The following is a 21,673-nucleotide window of genomic DNA, read 5'->3' as shown; positions in this document are numbered from 1 at the left end:
ACACACACACACACACACACACGGTGCTATAAATATTTTTGTACAAATAGGTCCTTTTCCCTTTGTTTTGATCTCTTTGAGAAACAAACCTAGTAATGAAGCAAAGGGTTTGCAGAGTTATAAAGTCCTTTGAAAAGAGTTTCAAATCATTCTCTGAATGGTTGGATCAGTTCAAACCCTCATCAACAATATAGTAGTGTCCCAACTTTCTTACATCCTTTCTAGCATTTCCATTTCCCTTTTCTGTCCTATTAGCCAATCTGGTAAGTGTGAGTTGGTACCTCAGAGTTGTTAAAATCCAAATATTTACTACCTGTGTGATTTGAAGCTGATCTCTGGTTTTCTAGACTATAAAATGGGGGTAATAACACCACCTAGATCCTAGATTTGTCGTGAAGGTCAGTGGCATAATATTTGTAAAGTATTTAGTGCTTAGATTCACTTCCTTCCTCCCTTCTCATGTGCATATGGAATGATGCCCCTTCTGAGCCATGCCTCTCAGAGAGGGGTACGGACAAGAGGGTCTCAAAAGCAGGAAGGGTCAAAAATACCCAGTGTTACTATTTTCTCTTTCTCAAAACCATATTCATGAACAGCCCTGCCTAGGACACAATCAAGTTTGGAATCACGTAAAATTGAAATCAATATTTCTCAATTCAGAAGATCATAAGTTTCTATATCTAACCAGCTGCCAAATCATGTTTTTTTCTTTCTCCACCCCAAATCTTGGATACATCGCTTTTGGGGGGGTACTTATAAGCCACTACTCTCCTTCAGAATTGTATTCTTTTTCACGTGGATTATTGGAAGAGTCTCTTGGTTTCTTTGCTTCAAGTCTCTTTCCAGTGTACTCTGTCCTTCCCCTCCTCATTGCCAATGAAATTTTCCTAAAGGATAAGTATGAATATGTGGCCTGCCTACTCTAAGATCAAAACTAAACTCCTTTGTTTGGCATTTAATATTGTTCCTAAAAGACTCTGTCCTTCCTTTCTAATCTTTTTACCCTTTGTACTCTATGATTAAATAAAAACAGTCTATTTTCAGTTCCCCTAACACGACACTCCATCTCCCGAATCCCTGTCCTTGCCCTGGCAGTCTCCAAGTCTGGAATTTTGAGTCCGCTTCTACTTTTCAGAATCCCAGGCTCCCTTTGAGACTAAGCTCAAACGCTCTTTTTGCCAAATATTAAGCTCTTCAGTAGGAGACCTGTTCCAGACTCCCCAGGCACTTCTGCCTTCCTTAAGGTTATCTTCCATCTATCTGGCTGTCCCTTGTATTTATGTAAACACCTTTTATTTATTTACATAAACATCAATATTCATAAATGTAAAACATCCATAAATATTTATAGCATGTATGCAAATGCATCTATTTACATAAATAATGCCTTGTCCATTAGAACGTCATCTTTACAATTCCAGGACAGGGACTATTTTCTTCTCTTCTTTATAGCTCTGATGCTTAGGACAGTGGATGGGTACATTTTTTGTTGTTCAGTCACATTTAACTCTTTGGGACTCCATGGGGCTTTCTAAGCAAAGATTCTGGAATGGGTTGCCATTTCCTTCTCCAGTACAGGTACATTTTTGTGAATTCTTTTTCCAGACTTTTTGTAATCCCATTTGGGCTTTTCTTGGCAAAGATACTAGAGTCATTGGTTATTTCCTTCTCTGGCTCATTTTACAGATGAGGAAACTGAGACCAACAACAAGGTTAAGTGACTTGCCTAGGGTCACACAATTAGTAAGTGTCTGAGGCCAGATTTGAATTCAGATTTTCCTGACTCCAGACTGACTTTATCCAAAGTATTTGGAAGTTCAAGACACATAAGTATCCTCAGACACAAATATCAACAACTCAAATGTGATGGTGGCCATAATAGAAATACCAACAGAACTCAGCAGGAGCTGGAAAGGTAGAAAAAACAGGAAATTTGTAGAAAAGGTGATTTTCCCCCTCAGATTTGCTCACCAAAATGGTCCAGACAGCACCGTCTTCAATGGGTAAGAAGCCCTCAAAGAATAAGATTTTGACAGGTTGGACAGGTGCAAGTTGGACAGGGAAGGCATTCCAGGGAGACACACCGACATGGACAGCAGTGCACAGATGGGCAAACGTGGACTGGGTTATAACAGCGAGTTAGCCAATGTGTCTTGGACAGGCTTTGACTCTCATACAAAGCTGTTCAGGGCTGAAGCTGCCAGAGGGCAGAATCTCTGTGACTACAACTGAAACTCTCCCAAGGGACAGATGGAAAAATGGCCTCATTGCCTATAAAGGTATTCTCAAATACTCAACCGGTACCCCAGGGAGAGCTATGAGGAGAGCAGAGACTGATCAAAGAGGCCTTTTTCTGGCCAAAGGCCAATCCAGGGCCCAAGAGCTACACAGTTTATAGTCGTAGAGAAATGCAGGAATCCCAGATTTTCTCTGGAAACGTCAGAATCTGGGCCACTCAAATTCTGCTAAGATAAATTTTAACTAATTTATTTATCAGCAAATGATAATTCAAAGACTGGAGCACAGTCATATAAACTCTAAAATAATGATATTTCTCATTTTCATTTATCTGTAACTCTGTTCAGACATTTTTCACTTTTATATCCCCAACTCTTAGCATAGTGCTGGGCACATAGTAGGTGCTTCATAAATATTTATTTTCTGATTCAGATCAATTTTTTACTTCTTTATCTTGACATCCAAACATAATCACAGTTGAACAAATATATAATATGTTTTAGTTTCAGGTTTTTTTAACCCTCACTTTCTGTCTTAAAATCAATACTGTGTATTGGTTCCAAGGCAGAAAAGCAGTTAGGGTTAGGCAATGGTAATTAAGTGACTTGCTCAAGTTCACACATCTAGCAAGTCTAGACTTCTCATCTGGTTCCCAATCCACTGAACTACCTAACCTGTAATATAGCTTTAAAAGGATCTCTCTCTCTCTCTCTCTCTCTCTCTCTCTCTCTCTCTCTCTCTCTCTCTCTCTCTCTCTCTCTGTCTCTGTCTCTGTCTCTGTCTCTGTCTCTCTCTCTCTGTCTCACTCTGTCTTCTCTGTCTCTGTCTCTCTGATTCTGTCTCTGTCTCTATCTGCCTGGCTCTCTATCTCTCTGTCTCTCCATCCCTCTCTGTTCTCTGCTTCTCTCTCTGTCTCTCTCTTTCCAAACCAGAGAATAAGTCTGAGTTTTTTCTTTTTCTTGTATGCATTTATATATGTTATTTTTTTCCTTTTTCATGTATGCACTTATAAGTTATTAATCTTTTTAAGGTATCTCTACATTTCTAACCTTTGTGTATCATCTGATGGTTTTCATGTCTTCTTCACAAACTAACTTTTTACTTATTTTGACTTTAAAAAATAACTGTTCTATATAAAATGTTTTAAAATACATGTATGATATTAAAAGATACAATATATTTATATCATACAAATATACATATATTTTATCCACTTCTGAGTTTCTAAGCTTTTTCTGTGTCATCTGTTAGCCTTTGTGTGTCGTCTGCATCCTCCCAAACTCCCATTTAATTTCTTATGCCAACCTATGATATATTGGAACCATGATGGGGAAAGTCATGATGTGGAAGGGATACCTGTATAATCTTTGTTGCCTGTTATTTTATGAATATTATGATCTGCTTTAGTTTATATTTATTCTTGAAGTCGAGGTACACATTTGTGTTTGAAAAATGAAAATGTTAGAATATATATTTATATTAAAAATGGCGATCTATTTTATGAAGAACATACAAGTCTCTTTATCTCCAGGAGCCACACCTTTGGGAAAGCCAGCTGTTACAGCAGGAATTGTGGGTTAGAGCCAAGAAACCACAATCTCCCTATTGACAGCTTTGTTTAATGACAGGCAAAGTACAAAACAGGAGGAAATCAACCCTCCTGAGGGCTGTCTAGTCTTACAAACCCAAATGTACAAAGTAGCCATAAGAGTCTGTCACAAAAAGAAAGGATGTTGTCTTCTCCCTTAGAATGTAGCCTCTATTTCTCTAACCTCCCACCCCTATCAAAAAGAAGATCATTTATAAAAAGATCATAACACAGTTAAGCTTGGCAAAAAAGACTCCAATTAAATCTGTGTAACACTCACACAATGCTCTAAGCTCTTGCCAAATGCTTTACATGTATAGTATTCCATTGGATCCTCAGGGCAGCTTTGGGAGGTAGATGTTAATATCTCCATTTTACAGAAGGGAAAACTGAGCCTGATTTGCTCAGGTCACACATCTAGTAAATGTCAAAGATAGAATCAGGGTTTTTAACTCCAAGTCTTATTCTTTTTTGTTTGTTTGTTTGTTTAACTTTCCTTTCTGTCCTAGTAATACCTCCAGGATGAAGAGCAAGGGCTAGGTAAGTAGGATTAAATGACTTACTCAGGGTCACACAGCTAGTCTGTGTCTGAGGCCAGATCTGAACCCAACTCCTCCTGACTCCAGAGCTGGCTCTCTATCCACTGCACTACCTAGCTGCCCCAAGTCTCCTACTTCTTCGCCATACGCTGCCCAAACAAGCAAATCCAAACTCTTTGGACAATGTTTCCTCCTCTCCCAGCTTTGACAGCTGGTAGGAGTTGACTAAGGATGACAATTCTTTAGAATCAGATAGAATGAAGGGATTGGCATTACATTCCTCCCAGAGGGTGCATCCAGGAGCCGCCTTACAACTCTGCTGGCAACAAAGGAACTTGCCATCTGTGAAGAATCCGGTGTGGTACTTGATGAGCAGGTGGGGGTTCCCCCTGATTTCTGGAAGGCAAATGGAAAAGTCACTCTTAAGAGAAGCTCGGCCAGGAGTGGGGAACACATCCAGCAAGTGTTTTTATAGAAGGACCATTGAACCCCCCTAGAATCATATCCTGTGGTCCCAGAAGATATGTGTGTCCTTATGCCAGTCTAGAATTCTATGTAGTTACATCGGAGTAATAATAATTTACTATTCCTAGAGTGCTTACTCTGTGCCAGGCACTGTGAGAAGTGCTTTACGAATATTATTTCATTTGATCCTTGTAACAACCCTGGTAGGTAGGTGCTACTATTATCCCCATTTCACAGATGTGAAAACTCAGGAAAATAGAGGTTACGCGACCTGCCCAGAGTCAAATGGCAAGTCTATATTAAAGGGAGGACTTGATCCTTGGTCTTTCCAATCCTGAAGACAGCTTTCTAGCCTTAGAGAGAGCCTTTTACCTTTTCCTATTGCTCTATTCCAAATGCAGCTTTTTTAAATGCCTGAAAATTCAGTTCCCTGTAGCAGTTGCATTCCTATTTATTTGGGGATTTGAAAATTGTATCAGCCCATCAATAAGCCATTTATTAAGCCTCTGCTCAGGGTTTGTTTGGCACTGTGGTAAGCCTTGGAGATGCAAAGACAAAAAAAGGCAATAATCTCTACTCTCAGGGAGTTTACATTCTTTTGTTCATCGTTCAATCATTTTCAGTTGCATCCAATTCTTTGTATCCCCATTTGTGGTTTGTTTGGCAATGATCCTGGAGTGGTTTGCCATTTTCTCCTCTAGGTCATTGCCCAAGATGGGAGAACTGAGGCAAATGGTATTAAGTGATTTACCCAGGGTCACACAGCCAGTAAGTGTCTGAATCAAGATTTGAACTCAGGTCTTGCCAATGCCAGGCTTGGTGCTCTGACCATTGGACAATCTGTCAAGAAGGTGAAGAGAGAGAGAGAAAACATTCCTGGTGTGGAGGACAGACAGTGAAAATATGGAAATAGAGTGCATGTGAGCAACCACAAAAAGACCAGTGTTGGTAGGTCTTAGATCTATGGAGAGTCTGGAAAGGAAGAAAGGGGTCACTTTACAAAGGGCTTTAAAAGCAGAACAAAAGTCTTACTAAAATTAAACACTACAGAGAATATTAACATGGTCTCTGTGTAAAGATAATATGCACATTCACAAAGCATTCCATATTCCTTTTTGTTTTTAAAGAGCTAAAAAGAAGAATTTATATTTGATCCTGGAAGTAATAGGGAGCCACTGGAGTTTATAGAGTTAGGTAAATGACATGGTTTTCAACCACAGACTAGAAGAGGTTACATGATTTGCCAAAGATTATACAGATTATAATTTGAAAAATAAGAATCTGAACTCAGCTCTATCTGACTAAAAATTAAATGCTTTCTTTCTATTGTACTATAAAATGATGTTAGGGCAGCAAGGAGACACAATGGAGAGAGTGCTGGGTCTGAAGTCAGGAAGACTCCTTTTCCCAAGTTCAAATCTGGCCTCAGACACTTACTAGTTGGGTGACCTTGGGAAAGTCACTTAACCCTGTTTGCCTCAGTTTCCCCAATTGCAAAATGAGTTGGAGAAGGAAATGGCAAACCACTCCAGTATCTTTGCCAAGAAAAGCCCAAGTGGGATCATGAAGAGTTGGACAGGACTGAAAAATAACCAAACAACAAATGAAGTAATGTTTCTGAAGCAATCTAAGCTCCCCTTCCTGACCACTCCACGAGTTTCGGCTGCCTAGATGTAAAGAAAGAGGGGGTTTCTCTTACAGAGCTTGGAGAAAGCAAGCATTTGTGGCTTATCTCTAGCATCCCTCCTTTCCTTTCTACTCCCTCTTTCCTTATCCCCCAAACTCCCTCGTTAGGGTCTTATCGCATCTTGCCTGGTATTATTGTTTTAGTTTCGAGATTGGTCTTCCTGTTTCCAGTCTCAGCCCTCTCGACTCTATTCTTCAACCCCTGCCATGATAATCTTCCTAAGGCGCAGGCTTGAGGACCTCACTTTCTCTTTAAGCTCAAAAAGCTTAAAAACTGTGCCCTGATTCTAGATGTGTATTTGATTGTATTGCTTTGGCATTCAAGGATCTCTATACCGTGTCTCCTAGGCAAATGTCATGGCTCTTGCCTTGATGCTTTTTGTGATCATTTCGAGTTCCCTAAACCTGTCCTGGGCAGCTAGGTAGAGAAGGGGATAGAGTGCCAGGCCCCCGAACCATGGAGCCTGAGTTAAATCTGACCTCAGACACTAGCTGTGAAACACTGGCCATGCCACTTACCCCGCTTGCCTCAGTTTCCTAATATTTCAAACAAGCTGGAGAAGGAAATAATAAACCACTCCAGTATCTTTGCCAAGAAAACCCCAAATGGAGTCAAGAAGAGCTGGATACACAATGAACAACATGGAAATATGTTTTCATGAAAATATATTTAACCCAGATTAAATGGCTTACCATGGCCAGGAGGAGGGAAGGAAGACAATTTGGAGGTTATAAACCGTGAAAAAGTGTGCAATTGGGAAGATAAAAGATCATTTAGAATCATTTTTAAAAGATGAGTTGGAAATGAGTGAACAACACCAAAGTTGCTCTGACCTCTCCTGTCTCTGAGTCTTTGTGAATGCTCTCTTCACTGCCCATCTCTGCTCGTTTCCATCTTTATTTTCCTGCCATTCCTGCCTCTGACACTTCGCTGTATTGTATGCCTTTGGCAAGACATTCATTTTCTCTCCCCTATTTTTCCTCATCTTTCAGAGATGAAGAATAAGAGCTCCCACCTCACGGGGTTGTAAAGACATAAAGCAGTGGGGAGAGAGAAACTGAAGGGACGAGGCTCAGGGACGTGGGCATATGGCCTGCTGTGTGACTGGGCACCATCCCATGCTTGGGCTTTGCCCTGGGGTTCTGAAAGAGGGACAGGCATGGGGGGAGACTGGAACTAAGGGTACTCTCCTGGGCCCCCAGGAAGGCACAGTAGTGGGGAAAGATGGCACCCAGGCAGCTGAGCCCTCCTTTACTTCAGAAAAAATGTGGAATGGGCTGAGAATGGCCCACATGGCGAGGGGAATGAGCACAGTTAGAAGGTTCTCTTAGCACTGAATCAGTTCCATTAATGCCCTATCCTGTACGCTTCACGGGAGGCTAATGTGATCATACCTTTCTGGAGGGCTTTTAGCCACTTGCTCCGGCTCTCTTCGTTGGACGCATAGACGTAGAGAAGTCCATCTTTATAAACAATCTGAAAAGAGAGAGACGCTGACACCATATTCCAGCCTGTGGGCTTCTGGGCATTCCTTAGCAATGAGATTTCTCTGCAGAAGCTAGGTACAATGAATACACACTGGCTTTGGAGGAGGTCCCCCCACATCTAGAAACAACTTTTTCTTAATTCCTAAAAATGAATCCTCCAGGCCTTCTCACATTTTTATTTTAAAAAGGTAATGTGAAAGCAAGCCATGTTAATGATGATGTTTAGTCATCCATTAAAAACCTCCCAAACAAACATTTAGTACGGTATTGACAGTAGGAAGACTGAATACGGAGTTTGAGAATTTGGATTTAAAAACAAGCTTTGAGGGGCAGCTCAGTGGATATAGAGCCAGGACTGGAGAGATCTGGGTCCTGTGTTCAAATCTGACCTCAGACACTTCCCAGCTGTGTGACCCTGGGCAAGTCACTTAACCCCCATTGCTTGGACCTTACTGCTCTTCTGCCTTGGAACCAATACACAGTATTGATTCTGAGACAGAAAATAGGTTTTTTTTTTTTTAATTAAAATAAACCATTAGCTCCAAGGCCTAAAATCCTTCACAGAATCCTACTCCAGTCCTTATTATGCTGTGGAGATGACTATGCATCCTCTAAGGATTATTATGTCAGCGAATTAAAAACACTGGCAGATTCCATCATTCTGGAATAGAATATAAGCTTCCTGAGGGAAGAGATTGTTTATTTATTTTTTTTAGTCCTTGAATCTTCAGTCCCCTAGCTTTGTGATTTATGAATGCTCACTGGCTGATGATTGATTGATTTAGAAAGTTCTGGGTAGAGTCCTAAGAAACAATGTCTATTTTCTAAGAATCGACCTTTCTAATGAAAGAGATTGCCATCTCTACTAGGTAGGTGATGAATTCTTTTCACACTACAAATGATGTTAGGTCCCATGAAGCCCTTTTCTACTCCTATAATGATGGTCAGGGCCCAGTGGCGAAAACAGGGTCCCAAGGGCGCCAAGAACACGGGTTTAAATCGTTGGTGGCTCCTTGCCTATCCTCTTAACCTTTTTGTGTGTATTATGGACCCTTTTGATAGTGTGGTAAAGTCTCTGGATCCCTCCTCAGAAAAATGTTTTTAACAGCATGAAATCAAATACACATAACAAAGGAAACCCATTTATAGTGAAATCCAGTGATCAAAGCATTAAAATAAAACCAAGTTCATGGACCACAGGTTGAGCTCTTGTAAAGGAACCTTAGTATTCCTACCACAAATGCAAACCAAAAGGAAGATGGAGCTAAAAGGAAAGAGAGCTATAAAGTTCTGCTTAGAGAATACATTTATTGGCAAACCAGGGGGGTTTCTATGCATTCAAAAGCAAGAAGAAATATTATTTCATGAAATACTTCATCTTCTTGTATGACAATGCTCATGATAATATTTGTAAAAAGGTCACTGACGATAGTTGGGGCAGAAAACAAGGTAGTAGAGAAACCCTACAAAGATTTCATTAAGTCCCTTCTTTTGAAGTGAAAGAGTTCAATATTTGGTCAGTCTAAAGTGAAGGTAGACATTGAAGAAGCTGATCCAAGAAAAATGCAAAAATTACAGGATCCCATTATTTGAGGGCTGAAAAGAACCCCGGGCGCCATTTTAGTTCAACATATACATACACTAAAGAAGTCTCCATTCTACCCTATCTAACAAGTGCTCAGAGAGTCACTGAATGAAGACCTTCAAGTAGGGGGAATCTGCTTCTTTTCCAGAAAGCCACTTTCAGAAAACTCTAATTGCTAAGAAGTTTTGCCTGGTATCAAGTCCAAATTAATGTCTTGGAAACTTCCATCTCTCATTACTCTACCTACCCTTTGTGGCCAAACAGAATATGTCTAATCCCTCTTCCAGGTGACAATGCTTCAAATATTTGAAGCCAGTTATCACAGTTTTTTGATTCAGACTAAATGTTTCTAGTTCCTTTAACTGATCTTGACAGGACACAGACTCAAGGCAATTCCCCATTCCAGCTGTCCTCTGGGGACTCCAATGATCAATGTCCTTAAACCATAGATCTGGAACTACACACAATATGCCAGATAATATCTGACAAGGGCAGAGTACAGCGGGACTATCCCTTCCCTATTCCTGGAAGCTAGACCTCTTTTCATGAAGCTAAAGAATTTTTTACTGCAACCACTCTGGTGACTCATATGAATATAATTTAAGAGGAGTTAGAGAAATAATATAAAAAGTGAATATCTGAACAGCCACCAACTAGTTACTGATATTGGTCTCATTTCTGTCTGTGTACAGTCAGAATATAGATTTATTATAGCAGAGAAAATGACTAATGTCAATTAGAAAGAATAAAATGATAAGATATGGAATATAATTGAGGTCATTCCAAACTGACCTATGTAAACCAACTATTAAGGCTAAAATGTGAGAAATGGATTATCGTGACCATATACACTCAACAGAATAAAAGAACACTCAACAGGATAAAAGAACAGACATTCCTTCAGACTATTATCATTTCCTATTTTTAAAGATGTTTTAATTCAATGCCACAATCAAACTACTACATTTAGCAATCAATAGGGTGGGTACAAAAGCAGCCACATAAAACTATTTAAATGCTTTATGCTTTAAATAAATTATTCAGCATCACAAATATATTTCTGGCATTTTCTCCCTCCCCATACACAAAAAGTATTGTCTAAAATGTGCCTCTTTGTAGGAGTAAGGCCCTGACACCATTGTGCTTGGTTGAGTTCACAAAATGTTTACAAACTATGGCTTCCCTGTTGCTTTTCTAGCTATTGTCTCTTGATTCGTCTTTGTTTCCTAATAGTGATGAAAACTTCTGTTGCTGTAACTATTCTTTATCACTGGAGCCACTATAACTACCATAATTATTAGGTTTGACAAAACACTGACCCACCCTATATACAAGAATTACTGGCCCCAAAGTCTTCCCCCTTCACAGAAGCAAAGTTTGCAGGATGACTTGTAATTGCCAATGTCACTGAAGTTTCCATACCCTCCAAAGTTGGTCCTATTATTGCCAAATCTATTGTAACAATCTTCATTTCCTCCATATCCCCTACCAACCATGTCTGCCATGAAAACCACCACAGTTATTAAAGTTTTCATTTAGTTGTGATTTCCAGCAAAGCTACCTCCATGACTACTATCAAAGTTCCCAGAATCCCTTTGACTTCCTTGAGTAAAGGGAGCACTGGTCATTTCTTGCTCAGATAAAACTTTCCTGACTTCACGGTAGAGGCCATCTGCAGTATAATATTCTTGAATGACAGTCTTTGGCACAAAGTCATGGAAAATCATGGAAAATCACAAAAGCAAAGATTGTCTTTTTGTCACTGCCATGGTAAGTTATGTTTTTAATCACTTCAATCTTTCTATGCCGTTCAAAACAGTCTCTTAGGTGATATCCCTCAGTGACTTCCTTAAAGCCACTTACAGAGATTTTTTTTCACAGTTAAATGGGTAACTTGTCCTTGAGAATGCTCTCTAGAGACAGGACTTTTTGATTTGACAACTCTGCCATCGATGGGGTCTTTTATTTATAGCTATTTCTACCTCTTCTACCGGGATAGCTAGTTTTCACTGTGCATATAGCACCAGCCTTGGGATCAGTAAGGCTCATCTTCATGAATTCAAATCTAATCTCAGACACTTAAAAGCTGTGTGGCTCAGAGTAGTCATTCAATCCTGTTTGTCTCAGTTTCCTCATCTGTAAAATGAACTAGAGAAGGAAATGCTAAGCCATTCCAGTATCTTTGTGAAGATAACTTAAATGGAGACACACACTACTAAAACAACTTAACAGCAAAAGCTCTTCCATTATAGCATAGGAAACAAAACAAACATTGCCTAAAATGTGCTCCATTTTCAAAATGGCTCCTTCCACTCTCATCCCTCACGTTCAATTCAAGCCTTTGGTGTAGAACTTTCACAGCTGGTCAGGACTCTGACTTTAACATGGCAAAAAGGGTGATAGATCCTTCATCAATCCTTCTCACAAGGGCACCTTTTCTTTCAAAAATTGGACTGATGCAAATCACTCACCACAGTAGGAAGATCAAAAGAGCCAAGAAACCTTCTTAGCCAACAAACATTTGATCTTGGCCAACAGGCAGCCAACCACAATAATGGTTCAACCTGGGTTTTCTTTTGCATATAGAATAAGATAGTGGGAAATTATGAGCAAAGTCAGCTCATAAAGCAGGAAGAAGCCATGAATTGATCAATTCTTGAGAAATCTAAAAGTAGTCCTCCTTGCCTCAGTAGGCAATTTCCCCAATTCCTCTTCTGTATCCCCTTTCCCTCCTTTACCCCTTCCTTTTCTTTACTCCCTTCTCCTCTCCTGACCAGTCCCTGAGGATCCCATGGGTGCATGTGAGTGCATTGTGTAACACCTATGGACCTCTCATCTCCAGGAAGAGGAAGAGTGGGGGAAAAGTCCACAGAACTGTTTAACACTCAGAGGACAAGCTCTATGTGGCTAGAGACATTGTCTGAGAACATTCCCCAAACAAACCCAAACTATAGGCTCTCTCTCTGGACATATTTCTAGTCTCAGAATAGTCAAAGGGCAAGATATTTGTAGCAGGAGACACTGTCCCTAAGAACATCCCCATTACTACAGACTTGCTTTCTGTAGAAACACATCTAGTATTAGCACGCTGAGAAGATAATTGTAGTGTGATCTGCAGAATCTGGTAACGTTTCAGTTTTTCAACCTTTGTCTGTAAAAACACTAATCTTGTTAGAAAAAAAATCAGACCTCTCATCTTGGTCACTGTTCCATGAGAGATAAAGGTAAAGTGAGGCACACAAAAACTCTTAAAGCAAGAATGTTTGGGAAAATTCACAAACCTCATTAGTACCCAAAAGACAAATCAGGAATTATGAATGATGATCAGACCATGCTTCTACTTTCTCACCTCTTCTAAAAACTTTTTGAAAATAATTTACACATTGAGGATATGCTTGATGAATGTTTAAGAAGAAATCACCAAAGATTTTTGCAAATGATAATATAGAGTAGGACGTATCCTTACAGTTTCACAATTAACTGAAAGATATTCATATCCTATTGTACTTCTTAATTGTAGCTTTAAAAAAGCCCCAACTTCAGTAGAGTGAAATGCTGCCTCGGTTGTCATCTCTGTGCATGTTAAAATCATAAAATATTCATTTATAATACAAGAATAGAAGTTATATGGCAGAATAGGTAGAGGTAAATGAGATCAATGGCTTGAAAGAATTTAGTCCAATAAATCACACATGAAAAGCCAAGTGGATGAAGAAAGCATATTGTCTAAATTATGATATAGAATTAGGCTGATTATAAATCTTGGAGAGACATCTTCGATAAACAAAGTTCTGGGCCCCGAACTGAATAAGAGAAGAAGAGACTGGATGACATTTGGGGAACTGAATAGTGTTTTTAATTAGCACACACTTTTCTCTGAATAAAGGCATATATTTGTAAAGTGTTCCAATGATGCCACGTGTCTTCAAATCATGTAATGCAACAGCCTGCCTCTGAAGATTAATGTTATCCAAAGGATAACAGAAAGGCAGGGTGGCTTGGAGTATCTTTCAAAGTTTCAACGTCTATTTTTTGCAACATGTTATCCGCAAAGAATCATGCAGGAGACCAGCATGAAAGACTAGAGAAAAAGATGCAATTAGAAAAGGAAATGGGTTGATCAGGAAGCATGAGCAAGACTTGTCAGATGGCCAGTATTACTTCACCGGTATCCATGGGTAACTAGAGGAAGCCTACTCTGAGGGAGGCTAAAAAGATGGAAAGGACTGCCTGCGGATGGTGGATTAGCCAGCATGGACAAAAGCAGCAAAAGGCCAGAAGGTGCAGATGAGTTGGCATCTTCACAGCTGAAACAAGTACCCGCGTGGATAACGTCACAGAAACATCCCAACATCAAAATCAACTTTGAAATGGTCCCTTTGTTTCTAAAATCAAGATTTGAACTGGAGAATCCCCGGGTTCCCTTCTAGTCCCAAAGTTCAGGGTTTCACAGAGGGAAAAAGGCTGGTGCTTCTGGAGGAGCAGCTAACCCTGATCTCTCTGACATGTCTTTTCCTTTCCCCTTCTATGCCAAAGCAACGTCTCCCTTTTTAAAAATATCTCATAACACTTTGTTTAGGATCTTTCACTTATTACATTACTATTACATAAACTCCTCCTAGCACAGGTCTCTGTTGTTGTTTAGCCCTTTTCCTGTCATGTCTGACTCTTCATGACCCCATTTGGGATTTTCTTGGCAAAGATCCTGGAATGGTTTGCCATTTTCTTCTCTAGTTCATTTTACAGATAAGGAAACTGAGGCAAACAAAGTTAAGTAACTCGCCTAGAGGAACACAGCTAGTAAGTGTCTGAGGTCAAATTTGAATCAGGAAGATGAGTCTTCCTGATTCCAGGCCAGTGTGCTATCCACTGAGCCACCTACCCCCCCATACACCTTAACAAGTATTTACTATGTTTGAATTACAGACACACCATTGCTCCTGGGGTTAAAGCAATGGTTCTTAATCTAGAGGTCACAGATCTCCAAGAGTTCCATGGATGGATTTCAAGAAGTCCATACATTTAGATGGAGGGGAAAAATCACGTCTTCATTTTTACTAACCTCTACTTAAAATTTAGCATGTCTTTTCATTGTGAATAAAGACAATAAAACATTATACTGAACAGAGGGGTGCAGAGGATTCACCAGGCTGCTGGAGAAATCCACAAGGCCCAGGCGGTCCAAATCCTAAGGCTCTAGGACCAAAGGAGGCCACCCTTTAGCTGATCTTAGTGTTTTGCTTGCCTCGCCATTTAGGTTTGTTTCCTGCAGGCATATGTTGGTAAATACTTGAAAATCAGCTCTCTGCAGAAGAACATTGTACCCACAACACCCTTTGAAGTCCAGCCTGCATCATTAGCATTTTCTCCATCCTTTTCTTAAATTCAGACATTTGAAGAAACAATAAAGCCAGCCCTGATTTGTAGTGTTTGACAATTCCCAGATTAGAACACAATCAACTCCCATGAGCCAGTTTCAGCTGGTTCTAGCACACTCTTGGTTTCCCTGCAGAACAGTCCAGTTATTTCAGACTGTTCTGCATGGGCAAATGGATGTGAAAACTGAGAACTTCCACAAAGCGGGCTAAGGCAAACTGGCGCAAATGGGTTCCTAAACAGGATGTCTAAGTGTTTGGTTCTTGTTCCTTTTCCTCACTCCTAGTAGGATGAGAAAAAGGGGTCCTTCGGTGATTCAGTGGGATAGAGTGCTGGGCTAAGAGTCAAAAGACATGAGTTTGAATCCAGCCTGTAGTATAAGCATGTTGACATGCCTCTCTGGTTGACAGGACATTTTGTTGAAAATAAGCACCTTGGTAAATGGAAGCTCCATTAAAATAGCTACAAAGTTTTAGTTGTGCATTGACTAAGTTACTGTAAAAGCTTGGGTTTCTTTTTGTAGGAGTTAACTGCTAAGGATCAGACGCATAGCAATGGGGCTGCACTGTTGTATGATATTGTATGACCCTAGGCAAGTCACTTAACTCTGTTTGTCTCAGTTTCCTCATCTGTAAAACGAGATGGACAAGAAAATGGCAAAAACCCTTCCAGTATTTTTGCCAAGAAAACCCCAAATGGAGTCAAGAATTATTGAACATGACTGAATGGCTGAACAACAAGAAAGTAGAAAACCCCAGAAAAATCCCAGAGAGTACCCATTCCTCCTCCCTGTCTGCAACCAACAAAATACTTTTTAAAAAAAACCCTTACCTTCTGTCTTGGAATCAATATTGTATATTGGTTCCAAGGAAGAAGAGTGGTAAGAGCTAGGCAATGGGGGTCAAGTGACTTGCCCAGGGTCACACAACTGGGAAGTGTCTAAGTCCAGATTTGAACCTAGGACCTCCCATCTCTAGGCCTGGCTCTCAATTCACTGAGCTACCCAGCTGCCCCCCAACAAAATACTTTCTCATACAGTCCAAATTTGAAAATAACCCTCCATAAATACCTTGCTGAGCCATTCCCTATTTGAGAAAACTTTACTTCAGAAGGGTATAAATAGATTAATGATCTGAACATTAGATTTCATGCTCTACTTGACATTACCTGAAATGGATATTGTCTCTCCACAGGGGTTTGCTCCTCAAGATTCACTCTTTCAACACATCGAATTTTCTTAATGTCAATTGATCCTTTCTTGCTGCCTCTTTTCTAAATCCCAAAACAAAAATATGATATCTTGGAATCACGTATTATTATGTACAAAGAATATAAAACGAAGTATTTTTTATTATTATCATTATCATCTCATTCTCCTCAGGTTTTTCAGTGTCAAGCGAAAGTATTCTTCATGCAAATTGTTATTCTACTATATTTTTATATGTGGACTATTGAGCAAGTGCATAAAATAACTGTTTACAAAAATTGAATAAAAGTCCTGACACATAGGCTTGTCTTCCAAGGCCCTCGGAAAGTAGCTTTGGGACAACGCCAATGATAAAAAGAATGACAGGGATGATATGAACCTCATCCGGTTCCTCCATGGCTTTGATTTCTTCTACTAGATCTCTGCATCTCATAAAGCTTTTCCCTCTATACAGTTCGGGGACGATGATCACGACAATGACAGTTTCTGTTACTATTATTACCATTGGGTGATTTTGCTGATTCACAGATTCCCTTCCTAACAGGTCAAAAGATTCTTCCCAATCTACAACACATTTTAGCTTATAAAAAGGAAAAATGCAAGTGAATAAAGCTGGAACGAACTTAGGGGAAGAATGACTAAGAGATATTTTTCTCTGCTTCTTTTTCAAAGGAGGTCATGCCAAAATGTACTTGGAAACCTACAAGGAGACAGTTCATTGGATGGTTGTAGGCAGCTATGATTTCAATTGTTCAACAACCGTTTTTATAATAAACAAAGTCAAGGTTAGCCATTGGAAAAATGTTCTTGGAAAATTACAATTCCTCTCTTATGGACAGTAGTAAAGCAGGCATTATGTTTGGCTTCAGAGTGTTTTGAACTTGCACTTAAGTGTGTGTGTGTGTGCGTGTGTGCGATATTCTGGGAATTTCATTTAAATAAAATAACTCATAGTGAATAGACTTATGAGAAACTGGGAAACTGTTTAGTTTGCCTTTTCCTCTTCCCTTTGCATCCACTCTCTGCTGGGAATTGAGCCTTCTGAGCCTCCCCACCCCTGCAGAACTGCCTGCTCTTAAGTGTTTCTTGAGCCAATTCAATTTAATTTAATGAACATTTTCTTTTAAGACACGTTTTAAGAGGGTTTCCGAAGACTTTCCTGTTGTGGGAAAGTGGTAAAAATATGTTATGAGATGTCGGCATCCATGAAATCGTCAATGAAATGGCTAATCAACTAAGTTGGTGACAGCTGAAAGAGAGAAAACTCTCTGTAGTTCACAAGAAAGTATATAACGAAGCAGCAGCCGATTCCTGTAGAGAACTTGAACTTAGCAGTGGGTCTACCCACAGTACTCAAGAGCTCATGCTATCATCTGACCTCGGACATAGCTGTGACCCTGGGGAAGTCTTTTGCCACGCCCTCAACACTGCGCCCTTACCACTCTTCTGGCTTAGAACCAGAAGGTAAAGCTTTTAAAAAGCATCTTAAGATGCTCTGTCTATCTTAAGAGCATTCTAGCATAGTGGTTTTTTTAAAATATATTTTATTTGATCATTTCCAAGCATTATACGTTAAAGACATAGATCATTTTCTTTTCTTCCTCCCCACCCCCCATAGCCGATGCGTAAGTCCACTGGGCAGTAGATAGCATAGTGGTTTTTATCCTTTTAAGTTAGAAAAAATCACCAATGGGCTGATTAGTGTAGTTCTGATAAGGAAAAATTAGACAGGATTTAAAGATTTTATTACAAAACACCTACAGTTAGCACTGGGGCAGGGGTGTTCCTTGAGACTTTCTAATCCAACCTCCTTGTTTTATAGTTGAAAAAACCCAGAAATGTCACTTGACTTTCCCAAAGCCCCACATGTACCAGAAATGAGATTTCAACCCAGTTCTTCTGACTCTAGAGCCAGAATTCTTTCTACTGTATCATACTGCCATAAAGTTCACGAGTTAAATGCATTCTGATTATCCAAAAAGGAACATAGCAAGGGAATTTGAGATCATCTTTACTATAAAGGTTAAGAAGTTTAAAAATCCTATCCAATGATGATACAACTAAGCAAAAATAAAATGAAAGCACTAAAAACAACTAGAAAAATAGTCTTACCATCTTGTCATAATCATAGTAGGAGAGGTTTGTTTTGGTAAGGACAAAAAGCCTTTCTTTGTAATTGTTGGGTGACATTTTCTTCTTTTGTTGTGACCTCTTGAGGAGAAGTTCTTCGAGGACGGTTTTTTTGTCCATATTGTCATCCTGAAGAAATATGAAATCATACAAAATACCATTTGTTCAAATCAAGCCATGTTCTCTTTTAACTTTTTTAGTGTTTTTCTTCCTACACATGTTTCTCATTCAAAAGTGCTATCTTGAGACCAATTTAAATATTAAAATATATTAGTATTTATTATAGTTTCTCATTTTTGTTATCTTTTTAAACCTTTACCTTCCATTTGAGAATCAATATTGTATATTGGTTCCAAGGCAGGAGAATGGTAAGGGCTGGGCAGTGGGGGTGAAGTGACTTGCCCAGGGTCACAAAGGACATATCTGAGGCCAAATTTGAACCTAGGACCTCCCATCTCTAGGCCTGACTCTCAATCCACGGAGCCACTCAGCTGCCCCTCTTTGTCACTTTTTATGGTTTAGATCTGTGAGTTCATAGGTCTAGCAAACTCCCAGTGAAGAAAATGCCTCTATCACTGCAGCTCGCTCTCTCTCTCTCTCTCTCTCTCTCTCTCTCTCTCTCTCTCTCTCTCTCTCTTCTCTGTCTCTGTCTCCCCATATATATGATAAATATTGTTATATACACATAGACATACCCTTACATATACATATCCACATAAAATATACATATATGTGCCCATTTTATATGCATATATTTCACATATATATGTAATATAAAATACACACATATAAAATGCACACATTTATGTGTATATACATACATTAGAGACATATTCTACGTAGATAAGAGGGGGAGAGAGAAGGAGAGAGAGAAAGAGAGAGAGAGAGAGTGAGAGAGAGAGAGAGAGAGAAGAGAGAGAGAGAGAGAGAGAGAGAGAGAGAGAGAGAGAGAGAGAGAGAGAGAGAGAGAGAGAGAGAGAGAGGGAGGGAGAGAGACATAAGTGGCACAGTGTAGGATGCCAACCTGTTGTCAGGAAGACTCATCTTCATGAGTTCAAATAGAGTCTCAGATATTTACGAGCTGTGTGACTGACCCTGAACAGATCACTGAACTATGTTTGCCTCAGTTTCCTCATCTGTAAAACGAACTGGAGAAGAAAATGGCAAACTCCTCCAATATCTTTGTCAAGAAAACCCCAAAGAGGGTTATGAAGTCAGACATGACTAAAAATGACTGCACAACAAAAACAACATAAATCTTGTACCTATGTAAGTATCTTCTACACAATACTGAATCTATATGGACAAATACTATCCATATTGGATAGAGAAGCTCCAAATGATTTACTTTTTAACTCATCCAAATATGTCAATGAATATTAACATTTCAAATCACGCAGAAATGACAGAGATTCTGGTAACTATTTGGTTCAACCCAAACTTGCAAAACAATCCCAACATCCCCGCCCCCAACTCTGGTCTCTTATAATAGACAGTGAGAAATCCAACCTTTAATTGAAAGTCTTCAAAGAGGGGGAAACTACTAACTCCTGAGGCAGCCCAGTCCTTTTGGGGACAGTCCTAGTTATGAATCCTTATTGTTAAGTAATAAGCAATATGGTACCAGATAAGTAATTTAACCTGAATCTACCACCAGTTATCTGCATGTTTTGACCAAATTAGCACAATGCTTTGGTCTGGCAGACATGACCTCACTTTCACGTATGTGAACAAACTTTTTGATATTCATATTTCTTACATTATTTCCAGATTCCTTAGAAAGAATTAAAAACATTAGGCAGGTACGGATATAATTTTAAACACAAATAGAACCACTTTAGATCATTTATATAAAAAGAGCTATGAAGAATACAAAATGTCATACAAAAGCAAGGGATTAATAAGGAAATTGTTATAGCTCAAAAAATGCCTGATTTTCACAAACTGGAGCCCCAACGTCTCCATACAATTATATCTAGAGAAATTTTTTGTGCCATGTTTCCCTTTAGCAGTCTGATGAAGCCTCGGGGCCTTTCCTCAAAATAATGGCCTTAACTATATAAAATACATAGAATTTCAAAGGAAATCAATTATACAGAAATAGTTATCAAAATATTTCTTAAAAAAAGAAACCAAATTCATGGACAGCAGTTTAAGAATCCTTAATCTAGAGTATAAAACATTCATTTTTCAAGTATCCCAATAAACTGCCCAATTTGTTTGATTGAACAAATTTAACAGATTAAAAACTAGGAAGTTCAATAACTCAAACTACCCCGACAGTCAAGCCTTTTTGGATAGATGAGAACTTCAAAGAATTTAGCCACTAAATTCTCAGTCTTGATAAAGAAAAGTGGGAGTCCTAAGCAACAAATGACGGGCACAAACTCTTTCATTTTTTCTTTTGTCTTGCCTATCAGGGTGCGGCATTAGTTTGGCATCTCTGAGCCATGCCGAAAATGCCTTTCTAGACCTCTGGAAATATGGAAGCTCTTACCTTGCTCATGGCTAGTCTTCGGAGGGAGTCAGTGTGAGACTGTCCCTTTGCCTTAATTTCTAGCTTTAAAGAGAGAGACCTGGTCACTAACCTGCCATTCCTCTTCCTACCCAGTGGGTCAGGAACATGGATTAGAATGAACATATTTGCATTTTCCTTATCACCCAAATCAGGAAGCAGGCCCATTGTTCTCCACAGGGCTAGGAGCAGGAGGGGGCAGATGGGTGACTGGCTACGTCCCAGTTGTGGAGGGCTTCTGTATTACTGGCAAAGAGTTAAGGAGCGACTAGGACTGGACAGAGAGGAGGACTAAGAAATTCGGTCTTTCCTGCATTCCGGAATATGTAAAAACAGTTCTGATTCGACTTCTTTAACTAGATTAATAAGGGAAATGGTTAACATCTTGTGCAAGGCTTTAAAATTGGCAAAGCACATCAGCATGAGAGAACTTCACAACAATACCGTAAAGCAAATACTACTATATACATATTATTTTTAACTCCCTTTTACAGATGAGGAAACCAAGGCGCAGAGAGGATTGCTCATAATCATACTATGTGACTTTTCCCCTCCTCAAACCTTTATTTTCTGTTTTGGAATCAATCTTTTCTTTTATCTCTTCTTTGAGTTCTGGCTTACTCTTTTAATTTGTTTATTTTTATTTGCCCTTCCTTTACTCCTCACATCATAGACGGCATCATCTGGCAAAATGTATTGATCATGTCTTTCTTGTTTCCACTTCTCATTGCGCATTGGTTCCAAGGCTAAAGAGTGGTAAGGGTTAGGCAATGAGGTTAAGTGACTTGATCAGGGTCATGCAGTGAGGAAGCATCTGAGGCCAGATTTGAACCCAGGACTCTCTTGTCTCTAGGCC

The 21,673-nt window shown here is 39.4% G+C and overlaps 1 protein-coding gene across 1 annotated transcript in view; it reads right to left on the bottom strand.

Annotated features, from left to right (window-relative positions):
• BMX (BMX non-receptor tyrosine kinase) overlaps positions 1-21,673 on the bottom strand; it is an 82,241-nt gene that overhangs the window by 50,617 nt on the left and 9,951 nt on the right. Inside the window, exons 2-5 of the mRNA XM_007500881.3 lie at positions 18,285-18,431; positions 16,133-16,237; positions 7,912-7,993; positions 4,642-4,761 (exon numbers count right to left, since the gene is read on the bottom strand). Of these exons, the coding sequence (XP_007500943.2) occupies positions 4,642-4,761; positions 7,912-7,993; positions 16,133-16,237; positions 18,285-18,431 (454 nt within the window). The remainder of the gene's footprint in view (positions 1-4,641; positions 4,762-7,911; positions 7,994-16,132; positions 16,238-18,284; positions 18,432-21,673) is intronic.

This window comes from Monodelphis domestica, chromosome 8, assembly GCF_027887165.1.
Source record: "Monodelphis domestica isolate mMonDom1 chromosome 8, mMonDom1.pri, whole genome shotgun sequence".
NCBI lineage: Eukaryota > Metazoa > Chordata > Mammalia > Didelphimorphia > Didelphidae > Monodelphis > Monodelphis domestica.
This window is presented reverse-complemented; position numbering and strand designations above follow the sequence as displayed.